The sequence below is a fragment of the Astatotilapia calliptera genome, chromosome 12 (genome assembly GCF_964374335.1).
Source record: "Astatotilapia calliptera chromosome 12, fAstCal68.1, whole genome shotgun sequence".
Taxonomy (NCBI): domain Eukaryota; kingdom Metazoa; phylum Chordata; class Actinopteri; order Cichliformes; family Cichlidae; genus Astatotilapia; species Astatotilapia calliptera.
In genome coordinates this window covers 31,704,585-31,721,829 of record NC_137433.1, presented here as the reverse complement: position 1 = coordinate 31,721,829, position 17,245 = coordinate 31,704,585, and the positions used below count along the sequence as shown (strand labels likewise).

General features: G+C 38.6%; 1 protein-coding gene across 4 annotated transcripts in view; it reads right to left on the bottom strand.

Moving 5' to 3' along the window:
* The window catches only part of camsap1b (calmodulin regulated spectrin-associated protein 1b), a 31,165-nt gene extending 15,942 nt beyond the window's left edge, over positions 1-15,223 (bottom strand). For 3 of the 4 annotated variants that reach the window (XM_026186766.2, XM_026186767.2, XM_026186768.2), the window contains exons 1-3: positions 14,785-15,223; positions 13,278-13,443; positions 6,991-7,253 (exon numbers count right to left, since the gene is read on the bottom strand). In XM_026186766.2, coding sequence (XP_026042551.2) covers positions 6,991-7,253; positions 13,278-13,443 — 429 coding nt within the window. In that variant the 5' untranslated portion in view covers positions 14,785-15,223. The remainder of the gene's footprint in view (positions 1-6,990; positions 7,254-13,277; positions 13,444-14,784) is intronic. The other variant, XM_080308877.1, reaches the window with a different exon arrangement.
* Between the last annotated feature and the right edge of the window lie 2,022 nt (positions 15,224-17,245).

Sequence of the window (17,245 nt, the reverse complement as noted above, 5' to 3'; positions counted from 1 at the left end):
TTATTATACAGAACCTAAGCACCTATAGCAGGGTTCTTTTAACATACACTTTTCTAAATTAGCACAATCATCACCGATGCAGCAGAACAAGAGGTATTTTTTTGGTAATCATTTACAGTTTTCAAAGACACTAAAAGCCACAAAACACTCAGTATTTCACTTCTATAAAATATGCAACTGCTTGGAAAGAGGAAAAAAAACTAAATGTTGCAGCCATTAACCTTTTTAATTTTAATGTTCCTTGTCTCATAACACCATATGTTAAATTATCATAAAAACTACATATTAATGCTGAGTGTCATCATTCATTGGCTAATTTCATCACACCATCCCACAGACACAGGAAAATCTGGATTGGATTGTTTGGGGGGGGTTGGGGTTTTTTGGTAGGGATTTTCTCATCTCAAACTGAGATGAGAAACAGCCCGAGACGCTTCTCGTCTTCCACCCGTCTCCTTTTTGTGTGTTAGTCTTTCTTCGTATCAACTTTGATGTCAAAACTGTTTTATTTATTTATTTTTCTTACTTGAGTCACAGCGAGTGTCTGAGAGGAAACGATATTCAGAACTTCCACTGTTTCCGCTGGAGCGTTGCTGCTTTTTTGTTCGCTTTTTTAACTGTCATCACTTTGGTGGGAACACCTTAGAAAGCCGTCCCTTTTCTGGGATCCTCTTTAGACACAACTGATTCTGTTTCTTCACTTGGACTTTCTCCTTCTTTATTGCCATAGCGCTCCAGGGTTCTCTCACGTCACATAGTTTATCACACTTCAAACATTTCTTTTGGAGCCTTAACAGAGCTTTTCTATATATGCTTTAGTAATCCACAACTCATCTTCCATCCATTCATGCAGCACCTATATTGTTTTAAAAGTTAGTAATGACTAAGCGTCCTACTATTTAACAACCACTAACATCTGTGAATACACAGAATAGACTTATTAAATAATGTTGCTATCCGTGGCTTCAGTGGTACGGCCAGGAGTAGGGCTGAACGATTATGGAAAATAATCTAATTGCGATTTTTTGCCCCAATATTGCGATTGCGATGCGATATGCGATTATTTTTTAAGGTCTTTGTCTTCTGTATTATTAAACAAAGACAAGCAATACATCATATAGTATGGCCAATACTATATTACATTAATTTTAAACTGTTCTTTCCTGGAAGACAGACCTCTGTTATGATGACATGAGGTGATGCATGAATTGATGACTGACATTTTTATTTAACTTCTTCAATCACAACAGTATATTTGAACATACACAATAGTTTATTTTTAGCTTACAAACATCTGAGCATAAAGTGCTGACAAGGAACCCTGGTGTAAACATTAAAATGAAAGTCAGTACAATGTTCAGATTGCAGAAATATACATAAACAAAATCAGTGGCTTTACCACACTCAGTTTTTCGACATCTGTGAACTACTAGACAGTCATTCAATTAAAAAATAATATTATATAAATAAAACTAATAAATAAAAAATACACACATCTTACTGATCTCTGCAGTCAGTAACATTACACATAAAGTGCAAACATAATAGCAATTGTATAAACACACACACAAACTGGAAATTGGACGGTCTAGTTCTGATTAGCGTCACCGCTGTCTCGGTGGAGTTTAATAAACTCGGCCGTCTGCTTCTTGCTATCTAAAATATAACCAGACACTGGTGTAAATTCTCGACTGTCTCATACTTCTGTTTAATAAGTTTTCTGTTTGACGTTTAGTCAGCTGTGTGAAAACCAAGGAGGAACCCACCCGGGGGATTAATAAAGTTTTATTTTATCTAATCTAATAACTTTAATCTCAGCCAAACCGATTTACTCACGAACAAACAAAACACTGAAAAAAGCCCAACAATAACATTTTTAGGTTGTCTAAGTGACTTATATATTACGTTTAACCCGAGCAGCGAAACTCCGCGGTGATCTGAAAATGATGTGCCGGGAGTTGTGCCGTTCTCGGCCGCATCAGTAATCCTCGAGCTCCCGGCTAGCTGTCGAGCTGGTGGGTAGCAGACGCCTCTGAAAACATCGAAGCACTTTTGCAAATATGGGATATCTTGATAAACCGAGCAGATATTTGATGTTTACACAACTACTTTCTCGCCTGAAAATATGTTAAAAGTTTATTTTGTGACCCAGAAAGATTAGTATGAGTAATTTTAAAACTTAGTAGCGGCCGCCATTGCTGGAAACTGGAGTTTGGCTGGGCCGCGCTATGAATTCTGGGATATGGTAGTAATTTGGACAGCCTTATAATCGCAGTATAATCGCAGCCTTTGCGGTTAGAAAATTGCACTTGATCATGTCGCGATATTATCGCAAATGCGATATATCGTTCAGCCCTAGCCAGGAGGTTCTTAAACAAGTGTGAAGCTTTAAATAACCACAATGGCTTAATCAAAGCTGAAGTCTCTCAGTCGGCACAGTAGGTGTCCAATGTTAAACCCGCTCTTCAACTCCTAATGCAATCAAGAGGCCCAGCAGGGGCATCCCATCACCCAGCGAGCCGACAGCTGATGCCTAAAAGTCAAAATATTGATCCTCGATGGTCAGAGTGCTAATTAGATCCAATCAAATACCAGGGAATCTTAAATTCCCTTTGGCTAGTGAATCTTTATTTTGTAAAAGTCCACTACTAAGTATTGTTACTTATGTAAAACATCACAGGCAGCACCTGAAACTATAACAAAACTATTACAAAACACATATATAACAACACACACAAGTTTCAAGCAGTGCTTTGTGCAACACACTGCTAGCTTAATCCAATTGGTGATGGAAGTGCACAGAGATTAGGCTTGTTAACATAACAAATGAGAGCTATTCAGAGCTTTCTCCACTGCATGACCTACATGAACACAAACAACACTAAAATACATTTCCAAACAAACTAACATGGTATTGTCTGAGACATGGAAAAGTTAAGAAAACAAAGTAGGGATGACTATTGTGCATACGGGAATCTAAAAACCGCTTAGCTCTGGTAGCTCTTGGTCTCAAAACCAGACTAAAACGTTTTCATGAAAGAAGCCAACTAAAGGGTAGAGCTGACCTAAATACCATTTTGGGGGCTTTTAGGGTTTGTTGAGAATTATTTGCAAACATCTGAATCTTTGAATACTGAGAGAATCATAGAGCGAGGTCTGGGGACGGAGGCAACCACTGTACCTACAACAGTTTTAGGAGCCCTTTTAGTTTTTTGTGGTTCAAATGCTTCCTTGGACACCAATGAACATAACATAACATAACATAATAGGCCGAGGGGTAAAAAACGTAAACATTTGTCGATGGAGTGAGACTTTTGCTCTAATTTGCCAAATCAGGCAGCTCTCTTGGCTGAACCACACTTATTACTTACAACAGCGTAAAGGGTAAGAAAGACAGCCCTTTCATTTTTGTTCTGCATGTGGGGCAGGAAAACCCTGACTAAATTCTCCAAAATTTAAAATGGCTCAAAGTCTTAGCAGGATATAATACTACAAGAGCACCCCCCCCCCCCAAATATTATTCTTTACCCTAACTACACTATAATTAAAGCCCATTGATTCTGAACAAATACATACTGAATTCAATTTAAAACATCCAATGTGGTCAGCAGAAAACAACAACACATATTTAAACTTGACATTAAATAACATCAAAATAGCATATTTAGGATACATGAAAGTGTAAGATGTTCAATCTTTTGTTCTCCTATAACACCACGGCCTTCAACAATGCAGCATGTAGCCCCATGTGGAGCAGGGGCTGCTGGTGCCCCAAGCTCTGTGTGTACACACTGACCATGTGTGCGCACACACTATAGTATAAATTGGTCTACAACAAAGGGTAGCTTCACAGGATTTTTCAAGCCCCAGCTGTTTCCCAAAAAAGAGACAGGCAAGGTGCAGAGGAAGTGTCTGTAGGTGTAGGATCCCCTTCATTTAAACAGACACACAAAGTAGGAAAACACAGGTTGCTATGGAAACACCTTGTCAAGTCAGCAATATGGCAGTGGGGGTTTCAACAGTCTGTCACAGATAAGTGGTGTCCTGTTCAGGATTTTCTGACATCCTCACTTGGCTTTGTGTCTGGCTGCTTACATACCGGCCTGCCTGGATTATTGTATCAGACTGCTGGGAGGAAAAGCAGACGTACATCACTTAGGAGCCAGCCTGCAGAGGAAAGGCCTGCTCTACACCACTGCTGGTTTCCATGGTAACAAAGGGGTAGGAAGCAGGGAGATGTCTAAGAGCAAATGAGGCTGTTGGTGTTCATCCTATCCTGTGTGAAGTGCTCTTAGTTAAAGTGTGATACATCGTATTTCATCACCAAGGGTTCTGCATTCATTCACACGGATCTGCCATGGTGACTCAAGCTGTGCAGATGTGGAATAAATGCAGAGGGCATTTAACCTCATTATGAGGTGATCTGTGAAAATCTTACAAGGATTACACTTGCCTCAAGACAACTAAATGGGTCAACAGGGCAAGTACCCAGTCACCAACATCTTTACCATTTTGCTAAGTAGAAAGCTTGAGAAAGGGAGGACAGCTAGGCTGGATAAGCATTTAAACTGAGCGTTTAGGGAGCTTTTCCAACAGATGGATGAAAATGAAGGTGAGAAAAATACCAGACACAATAAATTCATTTCAACAAGGTATTAACACAAGAGCAAACCTCTTAATGCTAATGCCCCCCACTCTGAGGGAGCACAGAGATCAGTTTATTTAGCAGGATTTCTATTTTTAATGATCCAGCGGAGAGTCATTTTAAAAGTATGTTGCTTTTGCATATGATTGCAGCAGTGATTGGAAAACTGACCAATAACACTTTATGTTAGACACTGAGAACAGGGACCGCCATTCAAATGCAAAAAATGAATAAAAAATAAAAAAATCATAGTGCATCTCTCTTACTCCTTAGTTGCTCACACATTGTAGTTGCTTTTTGTGTTAGCTGGATCACCAAAACCTAAAACTGCTTTCCTAGATAACGAGTATCGCAGTAGAGGTCATTGACTTTACCTGTTAACCCAGGCTTTCTAATTTAGGATTTGTGTATGGAGTAAGAGTCAAATGACCTCTCAGCAAACAAATACATTACAAATTTTACAGCATGCTTCATTCAGAGGTATTAGAAAGGCCTACCTCAAAAGTTTGCATGTAAGGAATACATTTCTTCCTCAGAGAATATATAAAGTGTTTAGAGGCCACTAAAAAAGCAGCGCATTAAAAATACGTTAATCAAAGCTGATGTTTAACCTCGACACTGAACATACACAAGGCCACAAATTTACTGAATATGAGATAACTGCATCAGTTAGTGTTGGTTATTGACAAAGATTACCTAATGTCAATTTCTGTTTCAAAGACCAGAATTATCTCTAACTTCTATATTTCCAGGTATACTTTAGAATGATTCAAATAAAATTAAAAAACAAAACAATGTAACCAGTGCAAATTATTCATTTATACCAATGGTGGAATTTCATATTTGAAAATGTTTAAACTGGTGCTGCTTCACTCTGCTTTTATCAACACAAGTTGTAGCCATATTATTTAAATAAACATATTTATACGTATTGTCAGTTAAGAAGTGAATGGGGACCTTTGTGTTAAACTAGTGGCCAATTCAATGACCAAAGAGTTGCAGGATTACACTGTGCAGGAGTGCCAATTAAACTGTGATTAAAATTGCAGTATCTGACACTGTTGCGGGATTTGGCCAAATTATTAATTTGATTATACCCAACTCTGCTTTTGGATAATTCTAAAATAACCAACTTCTTTCAGATTTAGTAACCAAAATATCTACAGTGTTATCAATAACAACCAGTAGAAAAGAGTAAGCTCATCAGTAATAATAATTACTGACAACTAACCTCTGCCTCCTGTTGTATTTACATAAAAAACACACGGTGGTTTATCTGATACTGTGGTATCATCTTTTAACATCACAATGATGTTTATCTTTTAACTTGTGTAAAAAGAGCAAACTGTTAGTAAAGATATGAGTAACCTGTGAGTAGTGGAAAAAGACTCATTACAAAAGCATATATAGTATGAAATAAGTGTTTGTGTTAATTAAATTAACTGTGGCTAAACTCTTTCAAGACAGATTAAGGACAACAACACCTTTGCACAATGAAGGGGGGGGAGAAAAAAATAAAAAAAATAAAAAAATCACACCCACACCTTTCACGGTAACCCCATACACACCTTGCATGCCAGCAGTCAAATGTCACTTATCCATTTGAATAGATATGATGCAGGAAATATTCAAATATTCTGGACACTGTACTAAAAGCAAAGCATGCTTAAAACTCTTTACAAAGTGGATAATGTAAAGAATCTGCAAATGTTTTTGGTTTTATGTGCACTGACAGATGTTTTTAGGTTTGCTGGTATTGCTGGATAATAATAAACGGACTACTAACTTTCACTGACTTCACTGAAGAAAGATAATGCATCTGAAGCAGGAAGAGCTCATCCCCTGATAGACAATCTGTGCTGCTGAGATACACTTTGTAATTGCTATTACAGTTTCACGGCCTATATGAGACTGCATGTGTCAGCTGATCAATAAAAGCATTAACATACCAGTATTATAGTACGTTTTAATTTCAAACCCAAGCAGCAGCTACATGTGAAAATAACAAATCAGCTCCCAAACTTATTTTTCCACAAATTCATTCATCACCAACCTGCTAGCCCCTGCCCTTCCAATTTCGTGTTTCCTTACTGGCTTTCAGGAGAGAAGATAGTTTACTTTAGGCTTTGGAGATCTACCACAAGGTGGAGGGCCAATCTAACAAGAACATGCAGCAGGTGGAGGCCTTCCTTACGTACTGCTACACCAGTTTACCATGTGTCAAAGCAAAACCAGTACTACTAACTGTCCATTGACTGGACAGGAGACTCACTAGACAGGCAGGTGACAATATTAGGTGTTATTGCCACAAAATACTGCAAAATTTGAGAGGATTTTGCACTCACCATTTTGATCGGCATACAGGCCAGGTCCCCCTCTGTAACGGGTGTGTCATCACTATCCACCACATAAATGCCCTTCCTGGACAGAGCTTGGATGACAGACATGTGGGACTGAAGAGACACTGCCTGCTCAGTTTTGAGGATGAGGGCACACACACGGCAGTAAAGCTCACAGGACAGCAGCAGACGAATGACAGGTGGCTTGATGTGTTCCTGGTCATACTGGTCTGTATAGAACGGGTCCCTTAAGTCCTCTGGAATATGGTCTGCAATGGAGAGAGTGTTTGAGGGGGAAGTCAGTGCCCAAAATACAGGAAACATCCTGAAGCAGTATGTGAGGTTAACACTAGATCAAACTATACATGGACTGAAGACATACAAAAGCTGGTTAAGATAACATACAAAATACTACATAAAAAAGCAGCCACAGCTCTGACTGCCTCATCTACAGGCTACAGTAATGTGACAAAGCCCAGTGCTTTCCATGTAATATTTGTTCCATACCACTATTAGTTTACTTGTAGCAAACATGAACTTTTGTAATTGCAAGTTACAAAGCATTTCCTCAGGAGCGTATCAGGGAAACAGATCCTTGATAAGCCAAGACCTCAGTGAGACTTCTCAGGTGACACTGTGGACCTTCCCCCCCCCCGAAACCCACAAAAAAACCCAGTTGACCTACAGAGACAATTCTGTTGCTTTGAATATGAAGTCATTCTCAAAAACAGAAACCACAGCCATATATGGGCATGAGACAAAGCGGCTCTCTCGAGGCATGCACAAACTACATTTTTACTGTAAGGTAAACCAGACACAGGAATAAAATGGGTGTAAAGGCATGTGCAAACCTGTCCAAATTCAAAACAGAACAGGGACATGATTGAAATGACCCTGTTCTGTAAAATCTGTTCTTAACGCTGTCTGAGCCCCAGTAATACGGCATGAGCTGTGTGTGTGTGTGTGTGTGTGTGTGTGTGTGTGTGTGTGTGTGTGTGTGTGTGTGTGTGTTGTGTTCTTAGCCTCTGCACTGACTGACAGGATAAAGGGAGCCACTCGTCAGCAATCTCCTATTCACAAAAACTGGATGGTGGATAGCTTCTAGCAACTGGTTTAGTGGATGATGAAGTACCAAGCGCAAAAGATGAACTGTAAAAGCAGGCATGGTACATATGTACAGAGCCTTTGAGAAGAATGTAAATTCAATAAAATTTTAAGGAAAAAATAATTCCTTAATAAACAATCGACACAATAGACTTATCATGTATAAAGCTGTAAGTTTAGAAAACATCAGATGCAGGCTTTCTTTTCCAATTTCTTTTCCAATGGTCAAGAATAAGGGAATTTTTGCAGAGATAACCAATATAAATGACTAATTTATTACTATATTGACTGTAAAAAATGTGTGCCTGAATACTGATTCCAAAAAAGAACCCCTACAGACTTGAGGAAATTTTAATTATAATGAGGACTTGATTATTTTACTTAACATCACAGGTTGGGGGTTCCTAAATTGCATCCAAATGCAAAATATTTCTTTTCTACTCTCCTCTCTTGTGATGTTAAATTTGTTTCTGCCCCTCCCTGAGCACACACCCTGACTTCACACAACCTCTCACCGTCTTGTCATTTGGTGATGAAACTTATGAAGTAATTAGGAGCTTTTGTTCTCATGCATCAAATCTGATAATGTAGAAATATGACCAAAAACTTGTATCACAGGGAAGTGGGAAATGCAGCTTTAAAACCTATTTTGAACTTTTTGTCCCAAACCTAGAAAAAATCATTTTGTCTCTAGGTAAAAAGACCCACCGGCCCTGCTAGTTACCTGAGCTCCAGTCAGACCAATCAGAAGCAATAGAAATAAAGCTAAAGAAGCTAAACAGCAATCGCAAGTTATGTTGGTGAATTTCCTCTCTGTTCTTGGCCCCTTCCTAGCTAACATTTTTCAGCATGCTGTTCAATGGTATAATTTTAAAAATAAAACAGTTTGTGCCACAATGTTTGTCCTGTTAGTTGAACATTAGTTGTGAGCTGTTACCTGTTGTCTTGTAGTCATCTATTTGATTCATACAACTATAACAATGAGTAAGAAGGTGTTATAAGTTCATCAGGGCTATGATATAGTGATATAAGGCACTTGAAAGAAAAAACAACAATAGCTGCTGTATTTGTCCACTAATATAGTAGTTTACATATCTGGTATCCTGCCCAGAACATGATGAACATTTGTTGTTGTGTAAAAATAAACTGCAAAGAAGTATTACATTTAAAATCGCAGATTTAATATATTTGCCATCCCGCCCTTATTTCAGTAGCTGCTCAGATCATATCGATCCTGTAATCGGTATTCTGCATGCATCACTGAAACACAGGCCAACATGCTGCCAACCCCCATAAGAAATGAAGACGTCATTGCACAACAATAATCTATTACACCAAACACCCAGCAGTTTTGATCATTCCTAAAGAGCAGTGTTTGAGTATATAAACAAACAGTAACATTGGAGTAACTGTGTGTGAAAACAAAAGGGTCTGGTCAGGGCGAGTCTTCACGTTTGAATACATTCAACAGACACTGATGTCATGTGGCAGCTGCCCCCCTGTGTTCCTATTACCCAGAGCCAGGCTGACAAATTTACTAACTGGGATGGGGTGGAGCTGGAGAACCTGGCCTGGCAACAAGACCCAGCAAAGTCAGCCAACCAGGACCAGGACTATACCATGGTCAGCACAAGCAAACATGGGCAAGAACCAGTACTGTGCATGCAGCCATCACAAGTTCTAACCCTCGCTGGTGTTGTGTCTGGCTGTCTGACACGCATGTTGCCAGCAGCTGTGGCAAACATAGAGGGTAGTAAGGACAGGAGACCATATTGACAAATACAACCTTGTGCAAGGAGGAGGGGAACCAGACAGGTGAAAACAAACTAGATGAAAACTAGATGACCCCAACATCCAAAGATTGTTATACTCTTTACAATGAAATTACATCACAGCTCTTTAGGCTGTTTCTCTCCGTCAGCCAGTGAACAAGCCAAGCAAACAAGAGTACACTGTAGCAAAGACCAGATGAGCCATAGGGTGAAAATAAAATGGCCCTAATTTATTGAGTCCCCATGGGAAAAGGCAATTGTGACTGCAGCTGAGAGTTCCCTCCTTCTTGGCCACCAAAGCACTGGGCTGCTTTACACTTTCCATTGTAACAGAAAAGGATCTCCACCCAAGTTTGTGTGTGGTGCATCATTTTTGTCCTTAGGAAGTGGCTTTTAAGCACCATCTTTCAGACTGCATCGTTAGCCAAGGCCTATGATGACAGACAGCGAAATGACAGAGCAGACTCCTACAAGCCTTGATATGAACTCAGACAAAAGTATGAGCCTTAGTAATGAACCTTAAACAAAGAGGGCTTTAGAGCAAAATGCTGGCCTTAAAAAACAGGCAATGGAGACAATAGTTTTCCATCCATAACCCAGATTACCTTTGAATCCAATCTTGCTGTCATTTGTTTAGAATGAATGCACCACTGGCATTAGGAAATCTGAGTAATGACCACAAATATAAAGAGACCACAAAATACAAAGGAAAGCTTGTAATAAGCCTCTGAAATAATGGTCAGAGACTAAACTGAGCCAGCACACACACACAAAGCAGTGAATGGAGGGATTTATGAATCAGATAGCTGAGGTTTATATTATATATAACCAACTTCAACCACTATGATAAGGAAACACCCTGCAGCACATAAAAAAAGGTAACTAGCAGTCCTTCAAAGATGTCTTTAGTGAACCAACTTGTGAAATGCTGTCAGGCACTGGTGACTAACCAAGCACCAAAAAGTGAAAATCATTTCTGTTGGTAAAACTTTTACCAATCCAATAAAGCTTCTTTGAGAGAAATTAAGGCAACATTCACATATTATAGTTTCTCCTTGGATTTACTGGAGTTAAGTAAGAAAATAGAAAAACTGGACAACATGACTGTAATGTTTAATGACGTGTGTTTGTCTGTCTACAGGACAGGTTTCCAACAAAGGTTTCAATGCAACACTTTTTTTTCCCCACAAGAGACCCAACTACTGGAGCATTCACATTTAACCGTTGAGCCGTTAAAAGATTTCTGATAAAAAGTGGGCTGCATGCTTAGATTAAACACTGATACAAAGTAGAGTCACCAAGCAATGTGGTGCATAGACTGCATGAAAGTCACCACATTTCCAAACTTCCTCAAGCATTAGTAGAAGCACAAAATCATGTATGAGCAACTCATGTAAGTGTAAAGTGTAGATATCCCCACTGCAACCAGTGGGTCCAGTTTACCTTAAAGTCATCTCTTACTAAAAGGGTTCCATAGCATTTCTGTAACTCTCTCCTGTAAATTCATATATTGGTGAGCTCTCACTTAACTTAAGGGATTTCACATCATACCCACCAAGTTAATGTGGCATAGATTTTCCATGATATAAAAGTGTCATATTTTAATATCAACGGCATAGGAATCTCTTGCGTGCACATTCCCTAGCATGCAAAACAAGACAATCCAGACATGTTAGACAGCCAGACCAGTGTGTCAGGCTTGACAATTTAGTACCTACAGACTAAGCTACATCAACAACCTTTAACCCCAAGCACAACACTATGCGAAATATGCAAGAAACTTGTTTTACTACTTGTGGGGAGGAGAAAAAAAACAAACAAAAAAAAACTGTCAAGTACAACCGAGCTAGGAAGGCACGTGACCAGTCATCAGTTGCAACCAAAACGTAAACAAATCACGCAACTACGTATTACTGGAGCGCTTGCTAGTTTTGCTCCATATGACAGGAAGAGCAAAATGGTGGCTTGAAATCACTCAATTACTGACACGGTTACATAACGAGCGGCCAAGGACATGATGCCAATCCAAATAGTGGTAAAAGTGGGATTACAAAGCTCAACCCAAGACATAACATCCAAGCATTTTTCAGTTTAATTATTATGTGAAAATATTTTTGCAGGCTCCTAAAGAATTACAAGATTAAACCAGTTAAGTTATTGTTATACTTAAGTGTTAAGCAGTATGTTCTACTTTTACTTAAGGTTTCCAGGAAAAATGCTACCTACACTACATTTGTGATCACATTTTACATAGGCTGTGTCACAACTATTGATCTCTATAATACTGGTGCTGCTGCTGTTGGAATCTTGAGGCAACAGATTCACAGGTCTAATTAGGTAGTCTGTCATCAATGACAGTAGTTCATTGGGGAAAAAAAGGGATGGAAAATGTCCTTTGTTTTGTTTGCACCAACAAATTCTACTGTCTGCAAGTTACAATTTTAGATAAAATGTTCAGTATTTTTATTTTGTATCATAAATATCATCACTGCAATTTCTTTGAAACATCGTAATATAATTTAGAGATTGTATCACCCACCCTTAGCTCCAACATGAAAACTTTTTTCTATACAAAACATATTGCAGAAAAGTATGTTTGACGGAGAACTTTAGCACAGAAGAGCAGCTGCAATTCAATTGTTTACAATATCGTCAGAACAGTGCGGTGCACATGCAACAGTTATGTATCAAAGCTCAGCAGACAGTGGTTGACTCAAATGTAGTCTTTGTGAAATAAATTGCAGAAGATTTTATATAACAATGTCTCCATAATTCCTTTTGCCACCTAACATAAAATATGCACATATCGTGAAAGGATATCAACTGTACTAAAGGTAAACAGTAGGACTTTTTTAAAAGGGTCCTAGTTCCACAACTTCACTAAAACAGATCCTAAAATGCTTACCTTAAATTTCACATAACTCATTTCACCCTTAAAATGTATTCCACTCTTGGAAAAAGCAACCACAGACAAAGCAGGAAAACCTGCCCCTATCTGACAAAGTTACTAATGCCGATACAATCTCAACAGGCAGTGCCAGTGACTGGCAGTGCAGATCAGTATTTTCCATGCTCTGACTACAGTCAAACAGATATAGCCTAATCCTTAGTGCCTGTCACTCAGGCCGATTTGGGCTCATTCTCACTGGCCGCCCTACAAGAATGGAAGGATCTGGTGAGTCAGTATGGGAGTTCGGTTGCCAAGTGCCATGGGGGGGAAACAGTTTTGGCTCAAGAGCACAGACACAAGTATTTCTTCCTCTTGGGTTTTTGCTGTCAAAGTTTCGCTGCTGGAGCGCAACACAATCTGCTGACTATCACTGTAGAGAGCAGTAAACACAATGTGCCAACAACAACATCTGAAGTAACTGTGAGACATGACATTTGTGTAGCATGAATGCAAGTAAAATTACTTACCAATACCGTAGGCTTTGGCAAACAGCCACCGTAGGTTGGCTGCTATTTTTGCTCTGGCGGAGTCATACATCTCCAAAGGTACAACGTCCATTGTGCCTTCTGCAACCCCGGCCAGTTCTACTGTTCTCTTAGTACTGTCCCCGCCAGCACACAAATCAACATCCATCTTTAACCAAAAAAACCAAAAAAAACACAAAAAAAAAGCACATTGTTAAAGATAAAATTATACAGGACATTATGCTGAGTAAGAGCCAATGCCAAATAATATGATATTAGCCAGGCATGATTTGCCAAGTGACAAATTCCTTTAAAATGACTCATAAGTGATTTTCTGATACATATTTAACTGAAATCTCACTGACTACAATGTTTGTTGCTTATCAACAGAATATGTTGTTTTTTTATTTCCTTCCTTTAGTGACCCATTAGAATTACATGTGGTCATTGAGACACAAGTGTCAAAGAGGCATTTCGCAGTCACTCATGATGTCAAACAGTAGACAATAGACTTGAGATTTCCAAGCAGCAACTATTTCTTAAATCACCTTGAACTGAAGTCATGGTGACTGCAAGAATGAATCTTTATGATCATTATGTACATTTTGACAAGCAGACAGTTGACTGTACTATTGCACAACTGCAAAGCAAAGGATATGATGTTGGTTTAACCTTTGTGATCACAGTAAGTTTACTTGCAACAAGTACATGTAGACAAAAGGAATGTGATCAATCTTTGTCATAGTTTAGAAATTTGATACTCACGTCTACACTGTGCAACACAACTCTAGTAGCAGTTGCCAACTTTAGACAAAATGTATTCCACCTCAAATACAAACTTACAAATTATCAATGTCAGTCAGCCAAGCAGACTTGTGTTTTCTGATTAGTTAGATCAAAATCACAGCAGTTTCACTTTTAACTTCTTTGTCATATAGGTGTTCACCTTTTACTTGGACAACGGTTCGACAGGTTCTGACTGTCTTATCCTGTCAACAGCCTAAAAGGCAATACTAATTACATTAATAGGTTAATAGAAGGATACTGACTAAATTTAGTATGGTTTTGACAGAAAACTAGTGCACACCTGCTTATCACACATGAGTTCTAACGGATTTTTTCCGTTTGTCAGAAATCTAAAGTTCTCTTTGGTCATGAGTTTAAGTTATCGCATTACCTGTAAAAATATTAATAATAATAATAAACAAACCTGTAACAATTTCATTTACATTAACGGCCCACAACAGTACTGTAAACGCTGCAAGGCCATAACTAATGTTAACATACTTTAATACGTTAGCAGGCTAACGTTACGATAACGTTATTAACGGGATCAACCGTTAGCTGAAACAGTAAAGATTTTCTTAACATTTGGTCTACTAAGCGGCCATGCAATGAAACGCAAAGCAGCTAACTATCACCAGCTAACCGCTAGCTTGCTAGTGTGTGCTGTACAGCAGGACCACTCAATGGTCCCATGAATGACGTTAGCTAGCTGGCAAGACATTACCTTGAAAGGTGTGGTGTAAGTCCAAGTCACACTTTCGTTCCGTCGGGTAAACGGTTAACCAAGGACCTGTCTCAATAAACAGGAGCCTGCTATATAGAAAACACACCAGCGGCAGCGACGCATTATAGCCAGCTAATAATGCTAGCTTGGAGGCGAGTCAGTGTGGTCCCCTCCCAACAACAAGAACCGATCCGCGGCCTGTGTGACAACCGCTCCACGGCAGACTTTGGGCCGAAACAACACAGGGAGAAAACGGGAGGCTCACCAGTAAAAAAGTACAGCGTACGCGGGTCTTAAGGCTGGAAATCTACCTCAGTGTTAAACCCTCCATGTTAGATAAAAAATAAGCATACGTTTGGGGCTCGAGCAATGCAGCGAGGATCAGCAGTGTCTTCGCGCTCTGCCCATAGAAATGCAATTATTATCCCAGCCTTCCCAAACGCGCACAATGCGCATGCGTGATTAGCTTCCAGACTATACTCGTAATACTGGAAACTGAAATCCCGCCTTGCATCACAGATGCTTTTTACTATTAATATTACTTTTTAAAAATATCTTATTTTTAACTGGATTCATGCGCACTGCATTTTTGTAACATGACTTCCTAAAGAACCTGTTTAAATAATGTTAATCAATTTTTTTCTCTGATATGTCTATTTAATTAACCCACAAGAACGTCAATTTAATTTCTCTTAAAAACTAATATTTCAACATGCACTTGCGTTAATATATGTATACATTTTTTCTTTTGTACTTTAGTCCTGTTTTGTCCTTGCGGTCTTGACCAATGATGGCATCTAATGGTGAAAGATGGTATAGGAATTTGAAGATTTGGAATGATTTTGTAGAGCTTGCGTAATATCCGTAACTGTTCCTCAAAGTTAAAACTGAAGAAGCACTGTCCTTCACACTTCCCACTTTCATTACATATTTAATATGTATTTATATAACTAATGAAAGAAAGACGCCGTTTTAGCTCCTGGTTCGAAATCTAAAACTGTAAATCATTTCAGAATGTTTATTCATATATCATTTATGGTGGAAATACTCAAAAACTCAAAAGTCAGAGATTTTAAGAAAAACTGAACATGTAGTTGACTCCATGCAGTTTGCATGCCAGCGTTACAGGCCACATAATGGAGTAGAAGATCCCACAGTGACCTTTGTTGAACCTAACTGGATTCTCGTGCTCAAGTACTTTTTTGGCTCTCTTTGGCTTTTAACACAATCCATCCTCATATTTTAATCAGAAAGCTTTTAGAACAATTTAACCCAAATAAAAACATTTTGCTGGAGTCTTGGGGGATTTTGTTTGTTTGTTTGTCTAGCAGGACTCAAAGAGTCCAGATAAATGCAATTCTTTCTAATCAAGTTTGATTGTCAATTGGCTGCCCACAGGGATGTGTGCTTTTACCCTTAGTATTTATCCTGTATACAAATATGTGTCAAAGCAGGAACATTAATAGTTGGCTGCTGGACAAAGACACCAGTCATGGCCCAATTCTCGATGAAACATATCTAAGACAAAAGATATGAGGATTGATTTTAGAACACATACTCATAAACAACAGGTTACAGCCATTAAGGGTCAGACAGTGGAATGAATTCACCGTTATAAATATCTCTGATTATTGATTCCAAACTGAACTTTGAAGCAAACTGTGAAGTTGTGAGCTAAAAAGGGCCCCTGTGTCTGTCATGTTATTTCCATACTGAAAAGAACAGTGATGGTTTGATTTTTGTCTTGCTTTCACTGACGACATAGTTTGGATATTTATCTGTAAAGAACAAAAACTCACTCCATCAAATTATTAAATGGTCTGTCTACTGTGAAGAACAACTTGGTATAAAAGCAACTTTTCTCCAGCAGATAAACAGCTAGTTGTTTTTTTTATATTCTACATAATGTGGGATGAATTCTATTCTTTGTTATTATGTATTATATTGTTTTTATGCTTATCTGTTGTTTGTGATCTGTGTTTGTTCGGAACATTTCTTTTAGACAACTTGCTGAAAAACATGCTAACATGTTCCTGGGATAAGAAACGTTTAACTGAGCAGTCAAAATTCAATCTTGATGTCAAAAATAAAGTATTCATAGTGTTTCTATGAATCAAGGTCAAAACCAGGTACAATACTAGCAAAAGAAATCTCAAAAATAAAGACTGTATAACACTGTCTATTAAAAAAAAAAACAACCACACATAGACAGTGAGCCACAATTTGGCAAGTCCCTGAATTCACGCCAACTTATTTGCCATAACTGAACAACAAAATCAAATATTTACAGCTGCAGCTAAACAGCGCCATCTCCAGGCTTAAAGCAAACAAGTCAGGTGGCCCAGATGGTTTTCCTTTTGAGTGGTTTGAGGTTTTTCAAACTGAGTTTGAGAAAACTGAAAAACTCAGTTTGAACTGAGCTAAGGCTTGTTTTTGGCCTTCAATACAAAACTAAAGGATT